Consider the following 16,831-nt stretch of genomic DNA (forward strand, 5'->3'; position numbering starts at 1 on the left):
AGCAAAAGCAGCAATGCCCACATTGGCTCAACTCAGGAGACAGAAAGGGAGCCGTCTCTAAAAGTAAATAAATAAATGAAGCCACTGTAAGTTTCTGAGAATAATCTTAATTAAATTCAGGGAGACTATCTTTAATTATCTCAGCAGGATGGTATAGAAAAATGTTTGCAGAAGCTGTATGCTGAGAATTATGGAGCAGATGGCCAATTTTCCTGCCAGTCCAATTAATGCAATAAAGACCTCTCAAACAGCTAAAAACATTTAGAGTAAGCAAATCCCCGGCTGTGACAACCTCTCAAGAATCATTGCAAGAGATCTCTGGAATGGAGCTCAGGCAGCCATTTTGGAATATGATTTATTACAGCCCCTTCCCCTCCCAATTATGTCCCGATAAGTCCCACTGGTTTCAACGGGGGCTGAGGAAGCATTCAGTGGCTGTGTGACTGCAGCCAAATTCTTGTGGAGAAGTTCATTTCTCATTCTATTCAAGAAGCAAAATACCCTCTAGGCTGCTCATCAACAGGCCAAGCAGGCAATTTCTTTTAAAAATAATACTGATTAGGAAGCTGTTTCTGGGACACCCCTGGCTAGCTCACCCAAATCTACCAGCCAAGCTGACAAATGTCTTTTTGAATTTTAAAGGCACCTCTCTTAATCCACTACTTCAAGTGAATGTCCCATATTTTTTTAAAAACTAAAATATCGGGCAACAACTTGGCTCCAAAACATTCCTTTGTACAGACGTTTTCAACTGGCAACTCCAGATGAGCCTTAAAATACTCCCCCCTCCCCTTAAAATAAGGGCATTCCCAGCTGGCGTCCACTTCTCGTGGCAGGCATGGGTGGAGCCGACCCACGAAGCCTGCTTCAGCCTTCCATTTTTATACACAGCGGACAGCCCGTCCCGAGGGCACCACGTCGGGCAAAGCTGCTATCTTGAGTATCAAACTAGGGTTGGCTCCCAACTGGTGACTCCTGGGCTAGCAAAAGAGAGCGGTGTGGGGGAGCAGGGAGACACGAGCTACCAGAAAACGCTCCCAAAACGCTCCCGTGAAAAGCAACTGTTCTCTCAAGGTCCTGTTCTGGCGGCGGTGAGAAGGGATCTGGCTGGGAAGGGAGTCTTCTGCCTCTTGAGGCACGCACAGCACGGGAAGCTTTCCCTCTCCGGGGAAATGGCATGCTGAGACTATTAGCACAAGAAGACCCTGAGGCCTGTATAAAGCACGCATAAGAGAGCAACGGTGGTCTACTAGGCTGGAGGGATGCCACTTGGTCCTTCCACTTGGTCCTTCCGCTGCCAACCCCTCTTTTTAAAGGATTCGTAGCATTCCCGAATCCCAAGGAGACTACAAGATGCACACATTTTGGCCTCAAGCTTGGGCGCTCCCTCCTCCCCTTCCACTCTTTAGTCACTTCCCGGTTGGCCAAATCAAAAAGGACGATGGGAGCAGCAGGAGGAGGGGGGAGCATGCGGAGAACCCCTCCTCACAGCCCCAAACACAGCTGCCTTATGGAACTTGCCTGCTCATTTATTTCTGATGTTGGTATCCTTCCCTTCCTCCAAGGAGCTGAGGGTGCTCCACGCAGATGGTTATCCCATTCGATTATCCTCACACCAACCCCGTGAGGCAGGTCTGGCTGAGAGAGTTATTGGCCAAAAGTTACCCAGTGATCTTCATGAGCAGGGATTTGAATCCAGGTTTAAGTCCAGCACTCTAGTTACTAGGCCACACACTTGATCCTCCTTGTCACCACGCCCAATGGCATAGCCTTGCCTTCCCTCCATACCCAGCTCCTCGCCTCGCCATCTTGGGCGATCCTTGACAGGGTGCCCGTGCTCTCTGCTGCCCTGCCCACAGCCAGGTCAAACCCTGGTGTTCTGGCACCCTGCAAGGAGAGGGCGTTCAAAGCCTCTGCTCCTACAACCACCCAGAGCAGCGCAGGACCAAGGGCCAGCACCAGCTGCCGAGGAAGGAACAGAAGCGCCAGCCCCGTTGCTGGCCAGAAGTGCTCATCTGTTCCCACTGCGATATCTCCAGTGAGGGAAAAGACTTCTGGGTTCTCAGTGGAAACCTGCAGACCAGCGAGGCGGAACCTTGCTTGGTGCCAACGGCAGCGCCGAGGGCATTCAGGTGAGCTAAGCTCTATTTTACATCTGAGCGGCAGCGTACGTTTAGGCTCATTTGACACGCCAGGTCCTGCTTCAAATGTTTTTGGCTTCCGTACCTATTCTGCACACTTGCCTTCATGTCACCATCTCTGGAATCCTGCTGTGACGAACACTGGCGGTCTCTGCCTAGTATATTTTCAGAGGAAAGGACAAAAGCCTTTTCCCCATGTGTTGTGCAGGTGGTTAGGAGAAAGAAAAAGTGGGAGCGAGGCGCAGAGCCCCAGCCCACCGGGGGTCAGCAGTGGCGCTGGGCTTGCGGAGGCTGTGCCTAGCTTAGTGAAGGGCTGCAGCTCCGTGGGAGCGCCCCCGTCTTGCATGCAGAAGGTCGCAGGTTCAAGGGCAGAGTATACATCTATGAGCTAAACAAAGGCATTGTTGATCCTCCACTCCAAAGTACAGGCACCTACCCTAAAACTACGAGGCTCACTTCTGAGTAAACTATAGGGTTGCACTGTAACTCCCCCTCCCCAGCAACAGGGGCCGTATTTGGAACGGAGCAGGGCCTGAAGGACCAGTGGTGGCGGTGCGGCCCACCGGCTCACTCCTGCACAGAAGGACGGACGCAACGAGACACGGGCCCGTGGGAGTGAATGCAGGAAGGCAGAGCTCTGAATGGGAGCTTCCTCTATTGCTATTCGGTCCACGAACTGGGCCTGAGACCAAACTGAAAGGGATCCAGAGAATCAGGACCATCCAGAACCACCAAGGAATCGGGCCACCACCTAACGGTTTGCTCGAAACAGGGTTGTGTGTGAGATGAAGTGGTACATAGGATGTCCAGAAGAGTCCAAAGAGGTCCAACCATGGCCTCCTTTGCAGCAGCTGGCCCAACATCCTCTTCTCAGTAAATTGTTTATGACCTGATCAGCTAAGAGGAACAAGGCTATAGCAAGACAGCCTTCCCCAGACTGGCGCTCTCCAGATGGGTTGGGCTGCACCTCCCTTCCTCCCCAGCCAGTGCGGCTATTGGCCATGGGACTTGCAGTCCAAGGGGTGTGGCTGCATTCGGCCTCAGGTCTCCACGGGTTGTGCTATCCAAGGACACGATCCCTACAGACAAAGCTGGCACTGGGCTCCATTCAGTTCTGCGGTTGCAGCTAGTGTGGAGCCCAGGTTGCCCGCCCCTCCTTCAGGCCAGCCTGGAGGTGTCAACGGTTTGGCTTCCCTGTGCTTCGAGCTTTCCTCATGACCAAGAGGGAGTGACTTCCTGGAGCTCCAAGCCCTCCCCAAGACTTTCTCCAGCCACCCGCTTGTCCCTCTGACTGCAGACTCCCTGCCTGGCTCTGACCCTGAGCTAGACTAGCGCTTGCTGCCTGCTGGACCTGATCCTTTTCACACGGTCTTCCTACCCACATCTGTGGCCCTAGGTGACACACACAGTATGGAAATGTGACACTGAACTTTAAAACACTGCTTTCTGTTTCTCTGTCCCAGCATACTGGGGAGGATTAAAAAAAGAAAACCTATCTAGGCTCCCCAGAACCTGTGTTCAACTTTGAAGAGTACAATGTGCTTTGAAAAAGAGTTAAAAATATCTCTGGTTTACCTAGGATCACTTGTAATTGAACCAGCTCCCCTTCGACGCGCTGGAATGCAATTCTCTTAATTTTCAGGATCTGACAGCTGCAGCGAGGAGCTTGCCAGCATTGTCGGGGGTGGGGGGTGGGGGGTCTCTTTTCTTTGTGGTGCTCGGTCTGGAAATTCATTAAAGGTTTTGCTATCTTTGCAAGAGACTGTTTTGGGCCCCCGACGCCTTCACAGTTTCCACCAAAAACGCACCAGCTTCCCCCCCTGCCATTAGACTGTCAATTCCTGCCAATTGCGCAAACACGGACCCTGGCTGGGATTGGACGGCTGCCCGCTCCGCTGCATCGTTAGAGGAGAAAGCAACACGCTGGCTAGTAAAAACATAAGCTGGGCTTGACCTTTCCCGCGGCTGAAGTGCTAAGACCTCAGCTGAGGATACAATTCCTGGTATGCGAGTGTCCAGGCGGAGGGGGCATTCATGCAGCCCAGGGCCAGCGCTAGCGAGGGCCAGGCCAGAAGAGGATACAGCAACCCAAGCCAGGGCAGCAGGGGGCACCCAGCAGCCCAGGGCTAAGAACAAGGCAGGAGAATCTTCGGATCACCGGCCAAGTATTCAGGAGACGCACTGATTTGTCTAGAGAAAACGTAAGATGAGGAAAAAGCAGTGGAATGGCCCACTCTGGACAGCTCCCCCCTGCTCCAAGAGTCTAGGACATCAGTGTTTGCAAGCACTGCAATATCCCAAAGCAAACGAGTGTTCAATCCCAGGTCAAGCCTTCCCCATTCACTGCTTCTCCATCATTCATTATTTTATAAACCTCTAACCCTAACCCTTCCCCAACCTGGTGTCCTCCAGATGTGTTGGACTGCAACGCTCATTGTGATCACGCAATCACATCTGGAGGGTTCCAGATGGGGGAAAGGCTGCGCTTATCGCGCTGTGCTCATTATTATTATTTTAAAAAATAAACTAAGGAGCAGGGAGAGCTCAAGACTACCTCAAGGTTTAAAAATACAGAAAAGATGCAAAACAGGGTTTATCCTACTTAATCAAAATAACATCCCACCACGTTCTGAACCGATCCATGATATTTGCTCAAGACAACACTGAGCATGAAGCTACTGTGGCATGTTGCGGTCCTCTTTTCAGCTGAAAAACAGAATGACTGGGGGGATGGGGGGCATGGTAATAGGACAGGGGGGGCCTATAAAACCAGACATTGTGTGGGGGTAAGCTCTTTTCTCCCCCTCGCTTAATACTAGAACTCGGGGTCATCCAATGAGACAGACTGGCAGGAGATTTGGGACAGGCAAAAAGAAATCCTTAAACGACCGCTTACAGCTCACCTGCTTGTTCTGGGCTTGAAGAACTGATCTCCCTCCCCACCCCCTGCCCAGCTTGTGTGTCTTGTCATTTTAGTATGTAAGCTCCATGACTTGGCCTCTCTCTCTCTTTTTATTAACGTGAGCCATTTTGGGAGGCAATAATTGCCTGAAAAGTGGGATAAACAGTGCAGTAAGTAAATTAATTAATACTGCTTTACAGAGCATATTGTTGACCTGTGGAACTCACTGCCACAAGATTTAACTTGGATGGCTTTCAAATGGGATCAGACCAATTCATGGAGGTTTATCAACGGCTACTAGCAGCCTAGCTGACACACCCATCTGAGAGGGCCTTATTGCCCTGATGCCCTTAGGAGCTTTCTGGAGGCACCACAGAGAGCTTAGTGTTGTGTAGCGGTTAGAGTGTTGGACTGGGACTTGGAAGACCTGGGTTCTAGTCCCCTCAGCCTTGAAGCTCATTGGATGAGCTTCAGCCTTACCTACCAGACAGGGTTGTTGTGAAGATAAAATGGAAGAGGAGGAGGAGCATGTATGATGCTTTGGACTCCTCAGAGGAAAGGCGGGATATAAAAGTAACAAATAAATAAAACATCTAGTTGGCCAACGCAGGAAGGAAGATGCTAGACCAGAAGGAAACCTGGTCTGATCCAGCAGGGCTCTTCTGATGTTTCTGTAGAGAGCCCCCAGGGCCAAGCTTAAGGAAGTCAGCACATCTCTGAATATGTGTCATATTATTCACACGGGCATATCTGCACTTCACACCTTCCTTGCAGTGTGGCCATAAGCTCCAAATATCACCCTCAGTATCCACCAATTTCCTGTTCCACCGTTGTGATTGAGGCTGAACAATGCAGCCCGTCAACAGACTGTTCCCATGAGGCGCGTCGACAACGTGGAACTTGGTTTTTTTCTTAGTGTACTTTACGATCCAGCGAACGCGCCACAGATAAGGCAACGTGTTTGCGGCTCGCTGCCTGTCTTGCAACACTTGGCTGCGGAGTAATTAATCACGGCTTTCTCAATAGCCGGAATGTCATGAAGCGTAGAGCGTCCGCTGTCGAATGTAACTAAAACTAAAGTTCTGTGTGTCTCTCAAGCGAGTGTACTAGACAGGCGGAGAGAAGCAGCAAAGCCCCCGAATGGAGCGGGTTTAAAAAACAACAGAGCGGCCACAAGAAAGGGCATTGAGGTGACACATCTCCTATGGGAGGTCGGCCTCAGAATGCCTTTTTTCTTTCAAGACTTTAATCGCAAGGGTTTGACATCTTGCTGTCTTATGTTGCAAAGACCCACTGCTGAAGCCATATTTGGTATGGGGAATAGTTGCCCTTGACTTCAGACAGAGGCGACAGTATGGCAGGGATGGCCAAAGCTCTTAGCTTAAGCTCGTCACATTCAGAAAGTTCTGGCTGCTGCTGCTGCTGCTTCCTCCTCCTCCTTGAACTGTCCATCTCACCAGCTCTGCCTCTTAATTCCTCACCTTGCTGGAGTGGAGCGTGGGCCTCTGAGAAACCTCCTTCCCAACCTCCTCCTCTCGCGCCAGCCTCGCACTTACCTCGTCCCCCTTCAACACCTCTGTGCCATTCGACTCCCGAGCCTGGCTGGACTTTTGCACCATTTGCCTCTCCAAGTTGGACAGCTCCTCCTTGGCACCCTGAAGTTCCTCTGCCTTGGCTGCCTTCTTCCGGGAAATGATGGAGGCCTGTGGGGGCGATTCAGACCCATCATCCCCAGCACAGCACGTAGGGCAAGTTCAAACGTTTCAGGTAGGGTAACGCAACAGAAAGAACAGACGCGACCGAGGTCCAGGAAGCTGGGAATCGGAGACAGACTTGCAACTCAGTCCTGAGAAACTACTAGCCTGCTTGCCCACGTGTATGTTGAGCACAGAGCAGCCTCCAAAGGGGAAGAGGACCCCGTGGTTCCCAGCATACAAGTTTGCTGCTTCTTGTTACTTAGAAGCAATTCCTCCTTGCCTCGCACGGGGCTTATGTACTGCACACTTTTATTTCATAGTCTAAATAAAAGACTCTCCCCACCCCCGGTTTCTTCCAGCATAGAGTTTAAGGTGGCGGGCCTCAAGGCGTTCCCAAGCAATCTTCATCCAAGTGTTGCCCAGAGCCAGACCGGATTAGCTTCTGTGCCCTGAGGCCATGCCCTGGGACCCCCCTACACTGTGTGAAGAATCCCATTACCACGGGCACTCAAACAATCACAGTTAATCTTCGTTGGGGGGGGGGGCATTTTACAAATCTCCAGGCACTTAACTCATTCCTGCAGGAAAGAAAAGTGACAGCTCAAATTCTCCACTGGGGGCATGGCTCACCCAGAGCGGAGGCCGGGGGCTGCGACGTGGGTGGGGCGGTAAATCCGCTCCGGCTTTCAATCGGAAGTCCTTTAGAGTTCTTACTGAAACCCAGGGTGGATTCACCGGAGCCACCGGCCTCCACTGCTCACCCCATACTAGAACATGGTAGGAGAGGCAAACGCCAGGGCCGTGAAGCCAATACGGCGCCAGCCTTCCGATGGGTGGCAGTTTTCAGGGGCCCCTGGCATCCCAGGACACGTGTTTCTTGCAAGCACTGTTATCTCGCCTTTCCACAATCGCTCAAGGCAGCTTATAGCATTCAATTGGAAATGCCGGGGATTGAACCTGGGGCGCTGCAAATGCCAGGCATGCTCTCGGCTGCGGAGCGAGGCCTCCTTCCACCCATCACCCACTGGCAGGCCTGCATGAGGCCACTGTACAGACAGCGGAAATACGGAACCTGATTTACGTGGCGACATACAATATAGTGACAGATAGCCATTCACGGATAATTTTATTTCGTCCGTGTCTCCTTGGGATAACGAAATTATATTAGAAAACACCAGGAGGCGCCTTTCATATTATCTCTCGTGTTGCATGTTTAGTATTATCTAATGCAAGGATAAATACTATTCAGAACTCAGCTGTATATCAAGAACCAAAACACTACAGGTCAAGCATGAAGCTTCAACTTGCGTTACCAAGGCCCTTCAAATCAAACACCAGCCCACTGTTTTTACGTATTTAGAATGCGGATCACGGAACCGTGTAGGCAGCTGGAGGAGCAGCCTCCACGCACTGGATGGAAAAGCTTTCTGCATTCTGCCTCGCTCAGATGAGTCGGCCTGCGGGTTATCCAAGCCCTTCGCATCTCCAAACCAGACCCACGGTGACAAATTGTGTTAAAAACGCACGGGGTGCTCTTGCAAAGCCGATGAAAGCACCCTGTGGAGCGGAACAGGGACTGCCATATGCTTTGGACTAAGGAGAGCGCTCCGAATTCCTGGAATGGCTCATCCAAGGGACGTCAGCACTTTATATTAGGAGCCAGCTGGTCTCTTGTATCAGCACATTATGTAGCATTCTTAACCTTGTAACACATCGCACAGAAAAACAAGAGGCTTCAGGCCACGTTCGCAAGCTAAAATCCTACCTTTTTTAAGGTATCAAATGAAACATTTTGACCAATGGTTCTGGAACCATCAAACAAGTTATCGATCAGTCGTCAAATATGTAGAGACGTATCAAGGGATCAGCAAAATTCAAAGTCTTGCAGGCTACTGGCAATCAGTTGTAATTCACCACAGGATTTTACTGCACAAAATTTAATTCCCCCATTTGCTGCTTTGCAAAGATTTCATTCTTACCTGTTGCCGGTACATTGAAAATTTACTATCGATTGGTTCGTATTTCATCATCCTCTTCTCAATCAACTGATTGATTTGTATGTTGACCTCATTTATCTGGAGCAACAAATTAAAACGTTTGAGAAGAGGAAAGTTTGAGTACTGAGCCCCTGAGTACACCCCTGAGGTGTGGCAGGATATATACATCAAGACACTTTCACAAGACATGAACCTTTTCTCTCTAGCTCATTTTGCTTCTGCTCAGGAAGCCTCTGGTGCTTCTGGTTGTGAACCAAGACCAGCTCACTCCTGGCTCAACCATATATCAGAGTAAACAGAAGGGGAGCCGGGGAGCATCTTAAAGGCGAACAACTCCATTTGCCTGAAGGGTGCCAAGAGGGCTCCTTCTTGTTGTTGCTGCAAAACAGACTCTTTTGGCTACCCTTCTGAAAGTGGTTCTATTAGGAGGAAAGCCTCCATAGATCATACCAGGGAAGTAAACTTGGAAGTGAATTCCCTTCTGTCAGAAGCTCACAGCTTGGCACATGAAAGTTGTCCAAATACCAACATCCTTATACAACTTTCTCAGTGAGTTTATTTCCCCCCTCCCTCTGGATGAAGGATATAACTTCACAGAGGGCAAAGAATTCCATTATGATCACAATCCTCCCGAATATTGTACGGGGGGAGAGGGGATTCACTTGGGAGTAAATTTCACATTTTTTAAGCTCTCAAGTCAGCATACAGTAGTTACGCTTTCAGTGTATCATAACTGAGAGGACACTGTGTCAAATGGGTCCCCCAAAGTCATCCTGGGATAACCCCTGGAATCTATTTCAGGGCATTCAGATGATGCAGAGGCAGTTGGGTTTCAAAAGAGTCCTTGGAGTGCCTTACACAGCAATAGCATACATTAAATCCACGGTCTGGCGGGATCACGACTGTCCCCTTTGCTATATTGCCTGAAATGCGCCTCGTGGGCTTCCCTGGGTTGTTTCGCTCCAGGCAGATCAGCCGTCGAGAACCGATACGCTCACTCCTACTTAGCTTACAACAACAAGCTGTGGTGGACCGGACCATTATTTCAACTGATATCCTACATTTGTACATGTACACCAGGTTCAGATATAACAGCCTCTTTAGGTGGCAATACATGGGTTAGCGGCAGGGACGGGCGCTGCATGCTAAGCCACCTCCTGGTTGCTTTAACAACCCTGGAAAGCCACATTCGAGGGTCGTTACTGGAAACGGGAAACAGCTCATGTGCAATGCGCATCCATGCAATTCATGGGCTAATTAGTTAATTAATTATTTAATCCACCCACCAATTGCTGCCAAAAGCCACATTACATCCAAACAGCCCCATAGTACCAAAGCCAGCTAACAGCATTTTTTAAAAACAACAACAAACAAACAACCATACATTTAAAAACCAATTAATAAGGGAAAAAGGCAGATAAAACCAATTAACTATATAAAGACGAGCCATAAATTAAAAAGTGATACTTTTGGTGTAGATGGGAAGGCTTGCAGACTTTTAATAACTGAGTTCCAAAAAGCTGACTCACACAACAATCTTGTTCTAATTTCTTGTCTGAAATCTCTTTGAGAAATACAGAGCAGGAAAGCATTGTGCTGTAATAGGCCCCAATCCAAGTAAGGTTAGTTGCCACAAGGCTGTGCCCACTGGCCTTGGAGTAAGGCCCACTGAATTCAGTGGGACTTACTTCTGAATAGACAAATATTTACAGAACTGGGCTGGAAGCCCTATTGGAAATGATGGGTCTTGAGTTCGTTGCTACAGACTTCTTCTAGATCGGCTGAATGGCCAATGACTCACAGCTAAACACTTAACAGGACTGGGGCCCTCCACCCAGCTTAGCTGAAAACGGAAGCCTTAACCCCAACTCTATAGATGGTTGGTAACTATCTAGGGACGTTCTAAAAGCCCCCAAACTTAAAACGGGGGGGAAAGTCTTAGAATACTTGTGCTCCCCCACAACACTGACACGGCCACGCCTTCACCAGGAAGGAAACCCACCCACCCTGATCCTGACAGAGAAAGGTAGAGACTTTTGCTCACCCACAGGGCCAATTTTGGCTGTGTGGAAGAACAGGGCGCCTCTTAGCTACTTCCCCATATGTCTGATAAATGTCAAGGCAGATCTGGAACCGATTCAAGATGAGCTATGTGAACATTTTATATCCTGTTCTACCCTTGTTTAGATTTCCCCCAAACAACTAAGAGCTGCTATTGCAATCAGAGACATCAGTGACTCTTGACAAGCTCTGGGTTTTTGGCATTTCAAACGCTGCCATAAAGAAGGCAAATTGTTATACTAACTTTTATTGCCAAAATTAGCCAGGGTTACCATCTAACACCCCCGCCCCAAAGGAACATCTAAAGCATGCACACTATTCCTTTCACACTAATGCCAAATTGCACTGAGTGTGCAAGTGCAATCATCATTCCTACAGAAACATCCTGGGCCAAATTCTCTACTTCACTGCAAGTCCCAAAGGGACTTTACTCCAACACATAAGGGGTTGAAGCAATGAGCTTTTTTAAAATATAAAACAAAATGAGCCATATAATTTCCTAATGAGCCTTAAGTAATGTCTGGGGTGGAGGGAGAAGGGAGTTAGCGAGCAACTTGAAAAAGGACAGCTTTCAAAATCATGTTGACTTAAGGCAGATGCTGACGGGCGCATCGATGAAGATAAAATAAAGAGATTAAAAAACACACCAAACACCTTACTGCAGGCTAGCAAAAATCATGCTGAGCTTGGTCATGTACATTTTAAAGCAATCATCCAATTGCATCCAGTCCACTCCCAAAATGGAACCTGCCTGCCTGCGATGGGGGATGCAGTGCTGTAATACCCGGCGTTGTTATGGGTGCCAGGAACACAGGCGAGGAGATGCCCACTGGCCCTCAGCCCAACTACTGCTCACGTGACACAGCGGCCTATAACCCAGCAGAGCGCCAGAAGCTGCAGGGTGCAAACTGAATAGCCCCAGAAGCGTAAAGCAATTCAAGCAGCCGCACGGGCATCAAGAGAGCACTTTTAAAAAGAGCCACCGTTTCTCTGACTGCAAAGAATCTGCATGAATTCCACCTGCTACGAGCGACAGATGGACTCTCGCTTGAGCCCTCTGTTTTTCTGCCCACGTACTTTGGCTTCGAGTTCATTGAGATCAGACTGGCCCATTGCCGGCTCTGCCACCACTTTTTGCAAGAGGTGCAGCGACTGCTTCTTCGATTCCAGTTCTCGAGGAAACTTTTCAGAGACCAAGTATGTATTGAACTTTGTCTCCTCTTCCAGCCTCTTCATTAAGCCTGGGAAAACAAATACAAACCACCACCGCATCAACACATGTCTAAGCAAAGTGACGAGGAGGGCAATTTGGTTTCATGCGATAACAACTGTCATTTAAGCCGTACTATTTAGCAGTCAATTACATTAATGTCTGTATCAACTAACAAGGAGCGAATTTCCAGAGTTGCCATTTACACAGAATGTGGATAAACATGGAACAACCCAGTAAGCTGGTTTGCTCTTCTGCTCTAGGTAGGCCCTGGATGACGGTCATCTTGTGATTTTGCCCCGGATTCCTTCATATTTGCAGGGGGAAGGGGGGGGGGTCTCAGCTCATTTCGTTCCAGCTCATTATATGGGAACCCGTTCCCTCTCCATCCCTTTTGTATCATCTCTGCTAGACTGTACAGCTGCAAGCAGTGACCGTGTCATATATGTATCCTAGAAAAAACTCATGCATAATTTTCGGAGGCCCAAGTGGCATCTGTGGCATGGAGTGGGCCCTTCCACGGCTGAGACTCATGCGCCAGCTGCCACCACTCCTGGGCAAGGGCAGCCCAGCCAAAGTTATGCTGGTACCCTCCAGATTAGACGACTCCTGCCATGTGTTCCGCGTGAAGACTCCTCAGAAACCGCTGGGAAAAGAGGTGTGTTGAGCCTCTTTCAAGCCCAGGGCTGAATTCTGTTGAACTGGCTGACAGCAGCTGTGCTTAATGTTTCAGCCTTTGGTTTTAAAATTTTAAAGGATATTTATTTTCCAAAACCTATAGTATACTTTTAAGTAGAAAACCGGAGTATAAATTTATTGAAATTAATTAATGAGTGAATAAAACAAAACACAGACAAGTCTCTCTACAAGGCATTTATAATTCCATGTAAGCAAAGCATGAGTTATGGATAGGATTGATCTCCCCAACAGAGAGTTGAAAGCATTTGAATACATAGCAGAAAACATTATTAGAAAAAAAAGGTTTTTTTAAAGCCTTCTAAAATAAATATTAAGCTCTATGGATTGTAGTCCATGTCAATCTTACTCAGAGTAAACCCACTGAAATGAAAGGGAGATAAAACCCTATGTCCCAAATCATCTGATGTGTCAGAAATTAGAGAAGCAAGTTAAGACTCCAAACCGACTCATTAGGTCTGCAGAAAGACAAGAGTCAAGGGGGGGGGTTGCTCTGGACGTTCCACACACAGAGAGTAAAACGTTTCCAAACTCGGTGGGATTTGTCGAGCGAGGAGAGGAATTACCCAACCCCCCCCCCCCCCGCCCCCTACAGCTTAATTGAACTTTTCCAGAGAATCCTGCCTTTCACAAATTCTCAGGCTAGAGGAGAACAAAAGTGCCCTCTCGGGCTTTCCGTTATCCACTTCAGAAACATTTTTTCTATAAAATCATGATGTGGGTGCCCTGTACAGTGCGCTTGGCTCAGGGCCTTAAGCTGATCCGAGTTCCATTTTGCCAAGGGCACAGTTACATGTGAAAAGCTATTAATAGCGATTCATCATGTTTTCCGTCCAGATAACTTTATTGTTACAAGAAAGGGTTCAGGAAGAGTGAATTAGTGGCTTGCTCAGCCATGCAGGAACAAGCCACTCTTTCTTGTGAGACGGGATTGATGAACTCGCCTCAGCTAGAGATTTCAGCACTTTCCCCAATATGTAGGCTGAGAAATGCAGATGCGCAAACAAAATTGCCTGCAGTGCAACTCAAGGCCAAAGGCACTTTTCTTCCAACATCTAAAGGCCTCTAGAGTGCTTTTAGTGTGAGCAAAAAACACTCCCCCCCAAACCCCCGAAGTATACACCCAAAAGATCACCATCCCATCATTAAGTAAGCAAGTAAGAAGCATCAGTGCAGCTCAGGGCAGAACAATCTGGATAACGTGAAATGTGCGGAATGGCAGAGGGGTTCAGGTGGAGCACGAAGAGGGCTCCGCACCCGGGTCTGCCTCGTAGTGCTCATGCTCCAGGGGAGATCCGGCGGGCAGAAGGGCAGATGCCTCGTCCTTCCCTCCAGCCCCTCTCCTGCTATCCCGTTTCCCCTGGGCGGTTTAGACCTTCGCTCCCTCCCCCCAACCGCCCCCACGCAACTGTTGCCAGCACAATGGGGAAGCGACACTTGCTAGGCGCCAGGCACAACCCCAAAAGACTCGGGCTTGAGCTGCAGTCGCTCGCTGGGCTGCATTAGCAAGCGCTTACTGTCCTGTTCCACTAGTGCTTATTTCTGCTAGCGTAGCAGCAGGTTTGCATACTGTCCAGTTTTAATACTAATCATAAGCAAACCAAAATACCAGGCATGATCCACATACAATCACAGAACAGTAGAGTTGGAAGGGGCCCATAAGGCCATCGAGTCCAACCCCCTGCTCAATGCAGGAATCCACCCTAAAGCATCCCTGACAGAGGGCAGCCCAGCTGGCTCTTGAATGCCTCTAGTGTGGGAGAGCCCACCGCCTCCCTAGCTCATGCGTTCCATTGTTGTACTGCTCTAACAGTCAGGATGTTTTTCCTGATGTCCAGCCGGAAGCTGGCTTCCAGTCACTTGAGCCCGTTATTCCGTGTCCTGCACTCTGGGAGGATCGAGAAGAAATCCTGGCCCTCCTCCGTGTGACAACCTTTTAAGTACTTGAAGAGTACTGACATTTCTCCCCTCAGTCTTCTCTTCTGGAGTACTTTCAAGGACCACTAATTTAAGCACTCACTTATATTTCTCCCATTGAAATAAATGAGACTTCAGATTTGTTCTTTGCATTACTCAGGCTACAATGTCCTCATCAGTTACTAGCAGAAAGAAACATTTATCTCACTCAGACTTTATGAATGGGTAAACAATGCAGAGGATTGCAGACCTGCTGTAGACCAAGGAAGACAAGACAGTGCTGAATATTTAACTTTAAAAATAGCCTTTAGCTGATTTATTTGAAACATTTTTTTAAACCTACAAAGTCTTAAAGGCAACATTTACTGGTGGAGCATAAGGCTTCGCTTACCGATTGACGCCCGAGATCTAGGATTCAAAGGTTTCCCTTAAAGTAAGTCTCCTTCGTGTTTACGATAACTTAGCCAAAATGTGATCAAAGTGGTACTGACTAGGAATTTACACAATGTTCCAACTTGAGTGCTCAGTGGAGAGCAAAAAAGACTCAGTCTCCCCTGTTACTCCAACATTAAAAAATAAATTAAAAAAAATCATAATCCAATAATCATAGGGGAAAGTGAGTAGACTTAGTTGGGGATAAAAATGCCAAATCTTCAGCTCTGAAACAGACATGGACTAGGATAAGCAGGCAGTCTGATTATAACGTAGCTGTGGTCAAAAGGAGGGCTTTTTGATTAAAGTCGTTCCAGCTGCAGGACCAATCCAGCTTTCACCTAAATTGCATCCTGTTTAATACATTTTGGAAATCAACCGCCACTCCCATCCTGCTCCCTTCCAAGAGGTGCGTTCTTAACAGATGGCCAAGCCCAGGTTCCGCCCCCAGGAGACCTGATTCGCACATAACACTAACCCATGGTTAACCCAAGGTTTATTACCCTACCCAGGGTTTGTCTGGCAGATGATCGAACAACCTGCAGTTTGTTTTCTCAATCCCTGGGTTGTTTGTTTCCCGCCTCCTAGGCTGGCATTCTCGTGAGGAAGGGTGAACCCCCCGCCTCGGGGAGAGGGGCAGGAGGAGTGGCGAATTGCACCCTCCCTCGCCTGGTCAGGAGGACCTACTGTCGCCCTGCCACTCTCCACCTCCTCTACCACTGCGTCTACCACCCACTCCTTCCCTACCCCATTGCCACTGCCCGCTCTGCGGATCGTATCAGAGTGAGCGGAACTGGAAAAGCGGCTGGCGTGGCTGGCCAAATCCAAATGTCTGGGCCTGAGGGGTCCTTCTTTAGAGCCAGGCATTGTGGGAGGAACTGCCTCCCTGGAGATCACCTGGGCTCTCAGCAGAGCTCATGGGCGAGGGCCCTGCTGTCCCATCTCGCCCTCTGCTGCAGCCAGGTAGAACTGTGGGAGCTGCTTCCCCACGGCAAAATCTCACCGCGTCAATCAGGGCCACGTGCCTGGGCCTTTCCCACCCAGTTTTAACTCTGCACTGTGTGAAGAAGTCCTCCCTTTGATTTGTCCTGAATCTCCCACCCATCCACTTCATGGGATAATGACCCCGTGGGGTTCTAGGCTTATGAGAGAGGAAGAACAATGCCTCCCTCTCCACGTTCTCCACACCGTGGCATAGTTTTGTACAGCTGTTTGTGGAAAGCCCACAAGTAGGACATGAGTGCAGTAGCACCCTCCAGCTCATGCTCCCCAGCGACCAGCAGACAGATGGTTTAGTTTTGCTGTGAATGTTCCACTTTGGGACATTTCCAGATCAGAGAAACTTAGTAGTAGTAACAAAATACTCTCTTTTTTGAGGAGATATTCATCAGAGGGATAGAACCTTAAACGTTGAAATGTCTGACACGGAACAGAGGGCTTGAGTCAGATAACACAAAAGCACAGCACCCATGCACGAGAATCCAGTACCGTGACTGACCCAAAAGAATTCAAGTGACCCAACAAGCCCTCCTTGCACACACCCCAGCGCTGCCACAAGGGCCCTCCGTGCAGTTGGGCACTTTGCAGAGTGGCAAAACCATGAAGGGAAAAGGTCCCTGCCTCAAGAGAGGGGCGCGAATAACAAGGGACAAACGCACGGAGTTGCCGTTGCCCATTCTTTGGCTTCATTTATGAAGTAAGACTAAAGGTTAACTTAAAATGATTAGCAAGAAGACAGTTATTGGCCACGGATTCCTTAGCGCTCAGAACTAAACAAT

General features: G+C 48.9%; 1 protein-coding gene across 1 annotated transcript in view; it reads right to left on the reverse strand.

Annotated features, from left to right (window-relative positions):
• IFT81 (intraflagellar transport 81) overlaps nucleotides 1–16,831 on the reverse strand; it is a 37,846-nt gene that overhangs the window by 12,180 nt on the left and 8,835 nt on the right. Inside the window, exons 9-11 of the mRNA XM_063143910.1 lie at nucleotides 11,876–12,039; nucleotides 8,720–8,815; nucleotides 6,600–6,746 (exon numbers count right to left, since the gene is read on the reverse strand). Coding sequence (XP_062999980.1) covers nucleotides 6,600–6,746; nucleotides 8,720–8,815; nucleotides 11,876–12,039 — 407 coding nt within the window. The remainder of the gene's footprint in view (nucleotides 1–6,599; nucleotides 6,747–8,719; nucleotides 8,816–11,875; nucleotides 12,040–16,831) is intronic.

This window comes from Elgaria multicarinata, chromosome 18 (assembly GCF_023053635.1).
Source record: "Elgaria multicarinata webbii isolate HBS135686 ecotype San Diego chromosome 18, rElgMul1.1.pri, whole genome shotgun sequence".
Classification (NCBI taxonomy): Eukaryota; Metazoa; Chordata; class Lepidosauria; order Squamata; family Anguidae; genus Elgaria; species Elgaria multicarinata.